The sequence below is a fragment of the Sciurus carolinensis genome, chromosome 10, assembly GCF_902686445.1.
Source record: "Sciurus carolinensis chromosome 10, mSciCar1.2, whole genome shotgun sequence".
Taxonomy (NCBI): Eukaryota; Metazoa; Chordata; class Mammalia; order Rodentia; family Sciuridae; genus Sciurus; species Sciurus carolinensis.
Window position 1 is genome coordinate 26,096,096 of NC_062222.1, and position 15,393 is coordinate 26,111,488.

The following is a 15,393-nucleotide window of genomic DNA, read 5'->3' on the forward strand; positions in this document are numbered from 1 at the left end:
ACCAAGAAATGTAATTCATGATATGTAAATGTTCTTTGCAATGAATAATGAACATGAGAAATATATCTTCTCTATATTAGCAAACAATGTTACTAAAAACCAAGTTACAAGTAGTTTTCAATTCATATTTTCTTGCTTTTCAAAAACTCAATATTATTTATTTTTACAGAAAATTTTCTAAACTAGAATATGACATCTATGAGATATGTAAGTTGATTAAAACAGTATAAGCAAAATAGACTTGTAAAATACACAACTTATTTTTTTCTTTTCCTTTTTTTTCATTCTTCTAGATAAGCTATATCTGACATCAGTATTTAGCTGCTCTTAGTAAATGATCACACATTTAAGAAGAAATGTGGAATTAAAACAATTTTTTTCGAGTGGGAGAATATAAAACCTTTTTCATTAACATTACATGAAAGAGTCAAAGCATATCTCTAAGATTTGTAGCATGAAATATTTCATAGGGAATAAATTTTACAATTTGTCTAAGTTTCTTATTCCTAAAAGGTAATTTAATTATTTTGTTCCTAGAAAGTGGAATTAAGCATAGTAAGTCAGTTTGGTTATCTTAAAAGAAAGTATGCATATTGAATAAAATTTTAAGAGGGCATTTAATAAATTTCATCATCAAAGTCCTCCAATTTGCAACATGATTCAAGAAAACAAAACATTCTATTGTGTTTTCAAATTTATGTGGAAAACTCTAAAGTGTAAAATAAGGAACAGATTTTTTAATAAAATAATGTATTTATAGAAATTCAATTAGTGAATTGAATAAAACAGTTTATGTTAACTGCTTCTTTTACAATTCACTCCAAATGGAATAAACAGATAGGTGTTTACTTTTAGAGGGAACTGCAGCATCTAATAAGACTCATAACTATATCCATACTGATTTTCTCATTCTGCTTTCCTTTAAAATCACAGTAAGTAATAAAATACAAAATTAAAATTACTGTGTTCTTCATTCAGCCTTGATCATATTCAAAGACATTTCTCTAAAGCAAGGTCATCTAGAGAAAACCAGGGGCCAAACTTGAAAAGTCTCTTTACCTCACTGCAGAATTTCCCCAGGCTCCATGCTTGTCTGTGAGAATGTTGATAATTTTTTGGATTAGCTGAGTTGCTGTCACATGGTCTCGATATTTAGCTGCTCTTATCAAATGATCACACATTTTCTCTTCTTCTCGTTTGTCTGCAGAATACTGGGCACAAAGGGACTTGAATAGGAAGAAAAAAGAAAGAAACACTTGTTAGTACTCTAAAAATACGAGAGAAAAAACTAAAAATGCATCATGAAATGTTTAATACTAATCAAAGCAATCAAAATTTTAAGTTACTTTTATATCATTCTTTAATTGTCTAAGATTTAGTGATCTGCTTTCTTAATACCATATCCCCCAAAAATTTACTTCTCTGAAGTCAATCATAAGATACACTCAGAAGTTGTTAACATTGAAGCAGATATCTAAACAATTAGAAGCTGCTAGTCAAGTAAATGCAGGGGCCCAGCATTACAAACAGCATGAAGTGAAGTTGCAAAACTTGAGACAGGGAATAAGGAGAATAATGGTCTGAAATTAGTTTGGAGAGGTAAGCAGGAATGGCATCATTTATACCATGTAATTACAGTGAGGCATTTAGACTTTATTCTAATGGTATAGGTTTTAAAAGTGACAAGGGACTGATTTACATATTAAAATGATCACTATAGCTGCTATTTTGAGAATGAATTGTAGTGGACAAGATAAGTGAGGTGAGAAGTTATGTGGCCAATGCAGAGATCCAAAAAAGAAAAAAAATTATAGTAGCAAACTGTGCTAGTCCCTAATACATTTAAAAAATGAAGTTAGTTGCATCTTTTAAATTCTACTTATGCAAAATGACTAGTAGCATTGGAATCACCAGTGAGACTAAACATGCAGAATCTCGGGTCCCATCTCAAACCTTCTACATCAGATTTCAATAAGATCCCTGGGAAATTTATATGTGCATTGAAATTTGAAAAGTACTATCTTGAGATATCACTTTTGCCCCCCAAATCTTAGGAATCTTTAGCAATAATAAGAAACAAAGCAGTTGCTATTTTCCAAAATGCTTATTCACTTGCTATTTGAATTCAAGTACTTCTGATCATGTTTATGATGCTATAGTGAATATCTTGCTTTAAAGAAGAAAACATGAAGATTGATATAAATTTGATCCTTTATAGGCTCTATTGGACTCCTGACCTGAACTTCCAGTTCACAAATACACATTCCCACACAACCTGTGACAACCTAAATTTGATGTTGGAAGAAATACTGCTATTTCATGTGTGTGATACATTTTGTAGTCCCCTGCCTTTCCTGTTGTTTAACAGTGTGGAGAGATTGTTGCCACACACAACTACCATCAGGGTCCAGCCATCAAAGAACATTGTTATTATTCTAAACCGATCAGGGAAATAATCACACCTACACTGACCAGCTAGCTCAGGGAAGGGCACTTGATACAACTGTTCCTTTAAGAGCAAAGTAGATAGTTTGCTCCTTTCTTTCAGTGTGTTAAAGAGGAAGTATATTATTTCCAGAAGTGTTAGAAGCTCTCTGTACCACCAGGGAAGCTGGTCTGAAGATAAAGCCAAAACCCAGAGAGAGCAGAACTGTGAGAAAAATAGAAAAATAGTTTATTTCAGATGGAATCATGAACTTATAAATCAAATCCTGAAGAACAGTCTACCTTGTTTTAGACTTTTTATAAGGTCCAATAAAATCCTGGTTATTTCCTGCCTATATTAATTGGATATTCTTTTTGTTACACCAAAAGTAACTCAAAAGATATGGCATCTATGTACACGCATAAGAAAGTAAACATTTCTCAGTCTGTGCAATGCACTGTATTACAGGGATTAAAGATTGAATTCAATAATGGAGGAATCTGAGAAGATAATTTACACTTGGATGAGAATACACTGAATCTCTAAAACAAATTCAAGCCCCCACTGCAAAAAACAAAACATGGATAAATTTTAGGAAGAGGGAAAAGCAATACACTTTGACCCAAGTACAAAATACATTTGAAAAAGTAATGCATTAAAGAAATTCTGGAATGCAGAATCATGATTTGTTCATATGCACAATTATAAGGTTGGGGGGCAAAACCAAAACAAGATTACACTATTATCTTGCTGCTATCTCCTATCAGTCTTGGTCAACAACCATTTTACTTTGTGTCTAAATGACCTTGTCTGCAAAATGAGGGGAGTATAGTAGCTCTAAGAATCCATCAATTACAAATTTGGGGTAACCTTTGAAAGAGTATTCGAACACAGATGAGTATAAGTTCTGAGACATGTACACTGGTAAAAGAAAATTATTTTATTTCATCTAAACACTGAAGGGGAGAAAATGAATCTAATGATAGGAACTAGATTAATTTATAACAAATTAAATACAAATATCATATACTGTATTTAAAAAATAAGCATCATGCCAAATAAGCCACAGGAGAGCACAACTGGTCAAAATTACAATTTGAAATAATAAAGAAAATAATTAGGAAATATCCAAAGGGACAACAGTTTAGAAAAAGATATAGGGAATTATTCCATTTTAAGAAAAATATCATTTCATATGTGATATTTTCAGAGATTCATGCAGGAGTCAAGAAGCATTCAATAGGTTACATTATATCTAGTCTAACTATACCCCAAAAGAAACATTACAGAATAACAGATAGATGTTTATAATTTCAACATTCCCTACTACATCCACTATCTACCTTTTTCTAACTTTACCTAATAGGAGGAAATTCAAATTATTGGCAGAATTTAGAAAATCATTGATTTCAGGACTCCTCTGAAACATCACATACTAAACAGAACTAAAATCACCCAGTAGGAATGTACCGAGTTGTACTATTTCTATATTTTATTAATGGTAGAGTAATTTCTTTATCAAATTATATTTTACAAACATTTGATAAGCTATTAAAGTTTGCTTGAAAAGGCATAATTCTAAAAACAAGGTCTCAAGGTAAGCTAAATAGCAAAATGGTTTTAAAGTGTTCTTTAATGGAGCCTCCTTTACAATTTGAACAGCAACTTCTCATATCTGACATAAAATCTATAGATATAAATCACATTAAAGGACTATTCTTTCCTGATTATCAATCTCTGTCTCTTTGTGGAACATTAGAGTCACATCTGACCTTAAAACATGATAAAAGGAAACCAAACAAGAATGTTTCTTAAAGATATAATGAACTTGTATCTATTTAAAAAAATCTTTACAACATAATTTGAAGATGCTCTTATTAAACACCAATAATAAATTCTACACATATCATTCAATGTCAACTACAAGAGGAATATTTGTTTCAAGATCAAATGTACGTTACATAGCAGTGGGACACATTCATATGTGCACTTGTGTTGAGCGATGGTACCCTATGAGACATTACTAAAAACTGCCATTCATAAAACAATGGCATAAAGAGCATATGAAATAAAGGGTCATACCTAAACGATTCATTCAACTTTATTTTATGCAGAATTTCTTACTTTACATTAACTTTTTTGTTTTCCTATTTTATGCATCATATAAACCAGGTTATATAACATTACAATATGACTATGAAAATATCTAAAACAAAAGAAATAAGCATCTTGGGAACTAACAATTCCACTGTACTTGATTATTGTTTTTAAAAAAATCTAAGATTTATTGCTGTGGAATTAACAAAATAATAAAAGATTAAATAAACTTTCTCCTTAGAAGAAATTCAGTCACAGTAAAAAGATAAAGTAATAACTGAAGAGGAAAACAATTTAGTGACTTTATCGGCTCCTCAAATGTAAATGAAGACATAGAGACAAGAGTATATTTAAGTGTTTCTATACAGAATATATGGTTCCATCTAACTTTGCTATTTGCCCTTTGCATGAAAAGTTCAGAGAGGAGTGATCTTAAAATTAAGTAACTCACTCTTCTATCCTTCTTTCATCAATCTACCACCCCTAGTGGTAGTCAAGCTTTATGCTTTATTATTCTCTACCATGAAATGCTGGTATTTTTCCAAGGCTATAATAAAATGTTCCACCACAATATCATCCATGCCCACGTCATCTACTGTCTTCAGGTTAGGTCAAGTTTTCAATTTTTCATATCTGATTCAGTTGCCTTTAAAAATATGAGCCCACATTCTACCTGCAGAATAATCTCCACTTGTCTAATAAGCATGTAATATTAAAAATGTACAAACCTGAACCTGTTCATCTCAAACATGGTATTACACTTTAGAAACTTTTTGTATTTACTGTCATCTGTGACATCTCCATTATCCTCCCTTCACATCCCATTCATTCCATTTTAACAAAACCTCTTATTCCCTCAGCATGGCTCTTACACAGACCTCTATTAGTTTCACAATTGCTCTAGAAATAATCTAACTGGCCTCTTCTGAACTATCCCAGAATTATTTGTTTCTAGAAGAAATTATTTTGGTATAGCACAGATATGTCTATATACTCCATTCCCCCCACCCTGCCAAAATGTGAATGACTATTGCAAATATTTAACCAAAAAAACTAGGACAAAATTTTGTTAGCTAGAACTGGTGGCCTACAATTCCACAATGTGATGCATTACCTTTCTGCACACCTGCCAATTCCAGATATAGTCAAATTATACACTACTTCTCATGTATCCTCCAGACTTTTCGTAAGAACAAGGAAATATATATTTTTTTCTTTTAAAAGGGCTTAATGAGAAGGTGATGGTTAAAACTGGAAGGATAAACTACTAGAGATGAGGAAGTTATACAGAGAAGAATATCTAGAAATATAGAGATATTTTGACTCTTTGCCTGAATTCGGAGTGAAAAAATATATGTGAAATATTCAAATAATTAGAAATTAAGAAATTCACTTCCAAATAACTGATAAATCAAGATGGAATCACAAGGACAATTAGGGGGGAAAAATCATAGAATCATCTAGAAAAGCATTTAAAGGAAAACATATAGCTTTAAAAATTATATTAGAAAAGAAAAGAATGCTGAAATCAATGATCCAAACTTCTATGAAATCAATGATCTATAACAAATCCCATTATTATGTATAATTAAGTGCTAAAAAATGGAAAAAATAAAGAATAAATAAAATCAACGACTTAAACATCTGTAAAAGAGAAACAAAAATCCCAAAGAGAAAAATTATAGAATTAAATATAAAAATTAACTTTAAAACCATCAGCTGGTTCCTTGATAATAGTAAAAAATACCTACCCAAAATGTTAAAGAACAAAAACCAAGAGAGACATATGCTATCAATATCATAAATGGAAAGAAGGGACACTTCAGTACATATCCTACAGACATTAAAAGATATTCAGAAAACATCCAATAGACATAAAAGGTTATACAGAAACATTACAATGCTATGCTAGTTAATTCAATAATTTAGATGAAATTGACAAAATTCTTGAATGACACAAACTATCAAAACCAAGTATCAAAAAGAAATAGAATATGTGAATAGATCTTCATCAAACAAGAAAGTGAATTCAACTCAATCCTTTACCACAAGGAAATCTCAGGACCAGACGGTTACACTAGCGACTTTTTTTTTTTTTATTGTAAACAAATGGGATACATGTTGTTTCTCTGTTTGTACATGGCATAAAGGCATACCATTTGTGTAATCATAAATTTACATAGGGTAATGCTGTTTGATTCATTCTGTTATTTTTTTCCCTTCCCCCCAACCCTCCCACCCCTCTTTTCCCTCTATACAGTCCTTCCTTCCTCCATTCTTGCCCCCCTCCCTAACCCTAACTCTAACCCTAACACTAACCCCTCCCACCCCCCATTATGTGTCATCATCCACTTATTAGCGATATCATTCATCCTTTGGTTTTTTGAGATTGGTTTATCTCACTTGGCATGATATTCTCCAATTTCATCCATTTGCCTGCAAATGCCATAATTTTATCATTCTTTATGGCTGAGTAATATTCCATTGTATATATATACCACAGTTTCTTTATCCATTCATCAATTAAAGGACATCTAGGTTGGTTCCACAATCTGGCTATTGTGAACTGAGCAGCTATGAACATTGATGTGGCTGTATCTCTGTAATATGCTGATTTTAAGTCCTTTGGGTATAGGCCAACGAGTGGGATAGCTGGGTCAAATGGTGGTTCCATTCCAAGTTTTCTAAGGGGTCTCCACACTGCTTTCCAGAGTGGCTGCACTAATTTGCAGCCCCACCAGCAATGTATGAGTGTACCTTTCTCCCCACATCCTCGCCAACACCTGTTGTTGCTTGTATTCTTGATAATCGCCATTCTAATTGGGGTGAGATGGAATCTTAGGGTGGTTTTGATTTGCATTTCTCTTATTACTAGAGATGTTGAACATTTTTCCATATGTTTGTTGATTGCTTGTAGATCTTCTGTGAAGTGTCTATTCATTTCCTTAGTCCATTTGTCAACTGGATTATTTGCATTCTTGGTGTAGAATTTTTTGAGTTCTTTATAGATTCTGGAGATAAGTGCTCTATCTGAAGTATGATTGGCAAAGATTTTCTCCCACTCTGTAGGCTCTTTCTTCGCATTGCTGATAGTTTCCTTTGCTGAGAGAAAGCTTTTTAGTTTGAATCTATCCCAGTTATTGATTCTTGCTTTTATTTCTTGTGCTATGGGAGTCCTGTTGAGGAAGTCTGGTCCTAAGCCGACATGTTGAAGCTCTGGACCTACTTTTTCTTCTATAATATGCAGGGTCTCTGGTCTGATTCCGAGGTCCTTAATCCATTTTGAGTTTAATTTCGTGCATGGTGAGAGATATGGGTTTAGTTTCATTCTGCTGCATATGGATGTCCAATTCTCCCAGCACCATTTGTTGAAGAGGCTATCTTTTCTCCATTGCATATTTTTGGCCCCTTTGTCTAGTATGAGAAAATTGTATTTATTTGGGTTTGTGTCCATGTCCTCTATTCTGTACCATTGATCCACCTTTCTATTTTGGTACCAGTACCATGCCATTTTTGTTACTATTGCTTTGTAGTACAGTTGAAGATCTGGTATTGCGATAACCCCTGCTTCACTCTTTCTGCTAAGGATTGCTTTAGCTATTCTGGGTTTCTTATTCTTCCAGATGAATTTCATAATTGCTTGCTCTATTTCTGTAAGGTACGTCATTGGAATTTTAATTGGCATTGCATTGAATCTGTATAGCACTTTTGGTAGTATGGCCTTTTTGACAATATTAATTCTGCCTATCCAAGAACATGGGAGATCTTTCCATCTTCTATATACTAGCGACTTCTACTAAGTATAAGGAAGAAATAATATCAATTGCTAACTCTTTCAAATACTATAGGCTAATATATATATTACAATCCATTTTTCATTCCAGGAAAAGAAAATTAAAAAACAAGGAAACAGACAGGGATGGTGGCATGCTTTTTTAATCCCAGAGACTGGGGAACCTCAGGCAGATTACAAATTTAAGGCCAGCCTCAGCAACCCAACAAGGCCCAGAAGAACTAAGTGAGACCCTGTCCCAAAATAAAAAATGAAAAGGGTTGAGATGTGGTCAGTGGTTGAGCGTCCCTGGGTTCAAACCCCAGTACTCCCCCACAAAAAGATAATTCCATTTATATAAGAAACCAATTATAGGATATTATACAAGATACTTACAGCATTTGACTATAAAAATTAAATTATATATCACAAAGAAGTAGAGCTTGATTGAATATTTGAAAATCAGTAAGTATACATACTATATAACAGAAAAAAGGAAATAAAATAAGTCATAATGAAAAAAAAATTTTTTTTTTAACAGAGGCATTTTGAATCATTCAACAGTCTTTCATGGTTGTAAAAACACTTTTCAAACTAGGACTAGAAAACAACCTACTCAACCTTTGGAAGGACATCTATGAAAACCAATCAATCAAAATTTCAGGGGACGACACAAGTATGTGCTTTCTCTTGACTTCCATTCAATACCCTAAGACAAAGATACAAAAGTTAAAACTATAGCACTTCTTGAAGAAAACAGCAGAAATTGTTGATGACCTTGGGATAGGCAGTATTCTTATGGTGAATACCACAAAAGAAACCCTAAAAGAAAATCACATGCATTAAAAAAAATTGATAAATTAGATTTATCAAAATGTCTAACACCTACATTTTAAAAGACAAAATGGGGACAAAAACATTCATTATATATAGCTGACAAATGACTTCTTTATGGGATGTATAAATAACTTATAACTAAAAAGATAACTCAATTTAAAATGATATGCAAGGATTTGAACAGATATTTCACAAGAGTCACAAATGGCTAATAAGCATATGAGAAATCATAAGGAATTACAAATAAAAATCACAATAAGTGATCACTACACATAACACCCATTTAAAAATATTGACCAAGATTTGGAACAATTGGAATTCTCATACTTGCCTTGCTGGTTGGAGCATAAAGTCTACAACTATTTTAGAAAATAGTCTGTCAGGGCTGGGAGGTAGTAGTAGTAGGATGCTTGCCTAGCATTCAGGAGACCCAGGGTTTGATCCCCAGCACGACAAAAAAGCTTCTTGTAAGCTGAAAAATATTGCTATGGGCCAGACTATATGGGCAATGACCAAACACTCCATTTTACCCTGGGATTACGTGTCATATAAGAAATGCTTTTCCCATGAGAAAACACCATCTCAACTATCCTGATCCTGCTTAACACACCTTGCTTACAAAAGCAAATGTTTCTATTCTTTTTTATGCAATGTAAAATTCTTCTTTTTGGTTCCCATTTTTCTTGGGTAATGTACCCTGTCAGAGAATGATTGTCTAGACATTAGTAATGATTCTTTAACTTGTACTCAATTTCCCCCTCGGCTTATGATTTTAGATCTCATGATGTTTGTTTGTAGTTCTGAATCATAGCAACAGCCACTAATGATTAAAGTACTGACTTGTTTTATTTATGGTATAAAAGGTGACTCTAACCCTTGGAGGGGTTCGAAGAGTGTAGACTTGCAGCCTGCCCCTTCATCCCATCAGCTGGTGAATAAAGATGGTTCTGTCTCCTCCTTTAAGATCGACTCAGTGATTTACTGCAATCTCTCCATGACAATATGCTGTACTGATAATGGCAACTAGCAACTCTTCTTCTATGAGTAACCCCTCCAAGTGAGTGAAAACGCATTTCCACCAAAATGAAAATGAAAATGCCCATAGTGCTCTTAAGAATCAAACACAGGAAACAACCCAACAATCTGTCTATAAATGAATGGATAAACAAAGTAATACTACTCATCAATAAAAGAAACAAACTGGTAATATATACAACCATGTGAACAAATATAAAATCCCTAATGCTGACCAGAAGAATCCAGATGCTAGAATACCTATTTTATGAAGCCATGTCTATAAAACTGTACAACGGGAAAACAATATGGAAAAACAGAAATAAAATCAGTACTTGTCTAGGATTGAATATGAGTATATGGAAAGGAACTGATCACCATGGATCATAAGGGAATACTACCCAGGATGGTAGAAATTTTCTGTCTTGATTGTGGTGGTTACACAGGCATATACTTTGTCACAGCTCAACAACATAATAAAAATGGGTACACTTCATTATATGCAAATAATATTTGAAGACTTTTTAAAAAGTGAAAAAGCAAAGCAGACACAGAAGTAATTTAAATATGCATGTCAAAAAAATAAGCTCATATACCAAACAGCTAAATATCTTCTCCAGATCAATAGGAAAAGTAACCAATAAGAAGCTCATTAAAAAAAGAAGTACTTTACAAAGTAAGAAGTAGATAATTTATAACAAGCAGTAGAAAAGATGGACAACTTCATTTGTTTAGAAACATCCAAAATAAAAACACAAGTACCAGAATGCCAAAATAAAAACCACTGATCAATTGTTAATGAGAATATGAAGTAATGGGAACAGCTATACATTAATAATGGCAGTGGCACACACTTTTATGAGACAATGTGACAATATGTATTAAAATGGAGAAAATGTGAATATATTTCAAACAATTAATTCTACTCTAAAGAAATGTATGAATATGTACACTAAACGATATGTAAAATGTTCAAAGCAGCACTATTTATAATAGCTAAATATTGAAATCAACCCAATTGCCCTTCAAACAGAAGAGATTGTGAAAAACTAATGGTCTACTCATAATGGAATATTATTCAGCAATGAAATGACAGAAAAATGTTAAGAAAATGAGTGAATTTCAGCAACATAATGTTTAACTAAAAGTGCCAGAACAAAACATATACTTTATGACTCCATCTAAGTAAAAGGCAAACACTGGTAAATAAATGATAGTATTAAAAGAAATGGTATTGGAGGAAACAAAGCAAATAAGTCATTCCACAAATTTTAGAACAGAAGGTACTTTACTGGCAGCAAGGAGTTGTGATTGGAAAGGCAGAGGGCCTCTCACAAACTCTTCCTTTTAGTCAAGAGAAAGAGGTAACATTGTGACAATGTTTCCAGAATTCAGTTTCCAGGAATATTTGTTTTATGAGAAACAGGCTATAAAGCAAATTTTTGCTAAATTGCATATTATTATAAAATAAAAATAAATTACACTTGAAATTTTCAAGGCTAAAAATCTCAAAAATATTATAGTAACTGTTCTCCTAATTTAGTAATATGTTAAACAATTTAAGTATGCTGCTTTCACAAGTTTTATGCTTAAAACTTCTTTTAAAGCATAAGCTTGCTTTTGTAAGTGAATCGGAGTAATGATAGATGAAATAAAACAAAAATTCTCTCCTCTTATTTGGTCAGTTGTTTTCTATGAAGTTAGGGACTGTACAGTAAGATGTCATCTCTACATAAATAGAATCAAATGGTACATATTTCCATATTGGGACACACAGTTTTACCTTCTTTATTTTATGTGGTTACGGAACCACATAAAGGAATGATGAATTTTAGTTAACTAAACATTGCTTCTGCTAAACTTTCAAATGTACTACTTCACTTCTCAATTTGTTTGAAGATCATTTCCACTATAAATTCCTGGTCTCATGGGATAGCATTTAAAAAGGAGATCAGCTAAGGGACAACAAATAAAGAAGCTTCTCACTATTTCACTTTTGGAGGTCTTTGTACTTGATCTCTTACCTCAGATTTAAAGTCTGATCTTTAGGGAGTGGGGGCTGTCTACAGAAACCTCAGATAAACTCCTGAAAAAGACTTAGAAAAATGAAAGCTTAAAAACCTCAACAGCAAACAAAAGTCAACCAATGACAATATGTGACAGCCACCTTTAATTCTGAAGTGATTTCTCTGTCATGCAACGCCTCAAAGTATTGATTTCTCTCAGCATGAAAAAGCCTAAGCCAATGAAACAGATAGAGCCCCAACCCCCTCCCCAGCCACCCCATAATAGCATTCAAGGTTAAAACAGGCAGAACACTTATCAAAGTATCTCTTCCATTTCTTCTTGTTTTAATGGACTGGATGCAATGTGTTGGGTTCTTATCTCTACAAACTGCAGTCCTCAATATTTTTAAGTGATCTGAAGATTAATATAGGTTCTAATCTTTTACTTGAGGCTTGGTTTGAAAATGTTTTGTATAATATTATAAAATCAAGTCAACACGAAAAAGACAGCTATGGGTCAAATCTACACATACTATGTTTTTATTATTTCATTACTTCACTCAAGAACTTATTAATAATAAAAACCACAAAATTCTTGGATAAATACCTAAATACCTTCAAAAAGACAACCCAAATCCTTTAATGTACGTGTATATATCACACATCTTGCACAGTAAACAAAATGTGGCTAGCATCTGTGGTGGATAGAATTAACATTGAATTTAAACATTACTAAAGGTAGAATCCAAATAATTTTTTTTGATTGTGTGTATATTTAAAAAACATACAAAATTAGGGTCTCTTACTTAAACTTCTAAAGTCTCTTACTTAAATGATTAAATATATTTACTACTACAAATATGTCAATTTTATATTGAAATGTCAAGTAAAAGCAGTTCAAGAATAAACAAAAATTAGTACAAAAAATGAATAATTCATTCCTTATAAGACATAATTAACACTGTAATTAATAGCACAAAATCTAGAGTCAGGTAACCTGAGTTTTAATCTTGACTCCGACACATTCTTGCTTGGGCAAGTTATTGAAAACTGTGCTTTAGTTTCCTCTTTTAAAAAAGGATGTAATGCAGTAAGATTCCCAGGAGGATCCAATAAAAATAGACATGAACAAAATGATGCCCACATATACTAGTTACACATATTAAAGGTTTAGTAATTACATTACCAAAACCACACAATAATAACTCCCTTTCTTTCTAGCAACTCAGGTACTTGAGATAAAGTACAATATTAGATAAAAACAAAAATAATTGCAATGTAAGATAAAAATAATCACAATATGAGATAACTGTTCAGAGAGTTATAGGTGCAATATGTTTGGGAGGAGTGAGAAAGATGGGGCTATTCAAAATTAGGACAAATTTCACAGAGTAATTAAAGGCTAATCAACGGCTCACCAAGAATGAAGAACTTATACAGTATAGAAAAAATACATATAGCAAAATAGAGCAGAAAAAAAAGAGCACAAGCTCAAGTAAATATTTTTTTTTAATCTTTAGTTGTAGATGGACACAACACCTTTATTTAATTTATTATTTTTTTTTATGTGGTGCTGAGGATCAGGCCCAGTGCCTCAACATGTGCTAGGCAAGTGCTCTACTACTGAGCTACGACCCCAGCACAAGTAAACAAACTTTTTAAAAGCAAAGATAGGAATGACAGACTAAGACATGGAATTGACACAGCTCTCCTGACACGTTTACAGTTTCCTTGCATATCTTATATATTGTTGGCCATCTTCTCTACAAACGAATTACTTCTCAAAGGTTTATATAAGTCATCTGATATACAAAATATTAATTAAATTTGTATTTCTCAGCTGACTATTGTTAGACTACTATAACTTTCATTCATATTCAAATGTATTACTAATAGAACATTTCAGAGTAATACATGTGAATACTAACAAGCTTTTATGTGTTGCTTCTCAAACCATCTGTAGAGAAGGTCTAGTTTTAAATTCTTTTAAAAATACACTGAGGACTAATGCTTTTTGAAGAATCTCATTTTGCCAGATACTCAAGCTATAAAGCAATACACAATTTCTATACTGACTTTGTGACTACTAACAACTAGTTTGATCAGTAGACCACACTCTAGTAGTAGCACTGGTATGAAAGGCAAGAAAACAGAAACTATTTTTATCAAATAAAGTACAGCCATCTTACTTTGTATGATAAAATACTCACCTTAGAATAAAATTCTTCATGTACAAATATTTGATCTTATGTTTAGTACTTAACTTTTCATTAATAAACCATTTTTAAAAAGTAGTCAAGAGCTGGGGTTGTAGCTCAGTGGTAGAGGGCTTGCCTAGTGCTGTGAGGCACTGGGTTCAATCTTCAGTACCACACAAAATTAAATAAACAAAGTTTTAAAAAAGAGTAGTCAACATGCTACCTTCATATCAGCAAATTCTAAGAAATAAACAAGTGCTACATGAAATACTCTATGAAGATTTTCAGTTAGTTTAGTTTCTTATCTAAATTTAAAATTAATTTTAAAAGGCAATTTCTTTCTTTTCCTTTTACACTTTGTCACTTTGTTTACAGTTCTTTGTAAGATTTTTAATGGTTATTTGGTAAGTCATACTACAGATGTACCATAACATATTTAAATATTTCTCTTTTTTCTTTGTATTTTTACAGACTGCATTTTGATTCATAGTACACAAATGGGGTACAACTTTTCATTTCTATGGTTGTACAAAAAGTAGAGTCACATTGATGTGGCTGCTTTACTGTAGTACGCTGATTTTAAGTCCCTTGGCTATAAACAAAGGAGTGGGATAGCTGGGTCAAATGGTGTATCCATTCCAAGTTTTCTGAGGAATCTCCATACTGCTTTCCAGAATGGCTGCACCAATTTGCAATTCCACCAGCAATGTATGAGTGTGCCTTTTCCCCCACATCCATGCCAACACTTATTATTGCTTGTGTTCTTGATAATAGCCATTCTAATTAGAGTTAGATGAAATCTTAGGGTGGGAAAAAGGCAATTTCTACACTAATACAAGATCTGGTAAACTTAAAATAATCAAGAGATAACATAAAATAAAACCTCAAATATGGCATGATATATTTATGAATATATTCAAACCTTCTTTGGAAGAGATTGTCAATGGCATTAACAGGCTTGCTTTTCTATCAAGTATATATTTTCCATTATTAGAATATATTGAGAAGATAAAATATTTCTTAGTTGGGGTGGTATGATCAACA

At 32.5% G+C, this 15,393-nt stretch overlaps 1 protein-coding gene across 1 annotated transcript in view; it reads right to left on the reverse strand.

The window, feature by feature from the left end:
• Lrba (LPS responsive beige-like anchor protein) overlaps positions 1–15,393 on the reverse strand; it is a 703,692-nt gene that overhangs the window by 362,222 nt on the left and 326,077 nt on the right. The window contains 1 exon segment of the mRNA XM_047565822.1: positions 1,060–1,226. Coding sequence (XP_047421778.1) covers positions 1,060–1,226 — 167 coding nt within the window.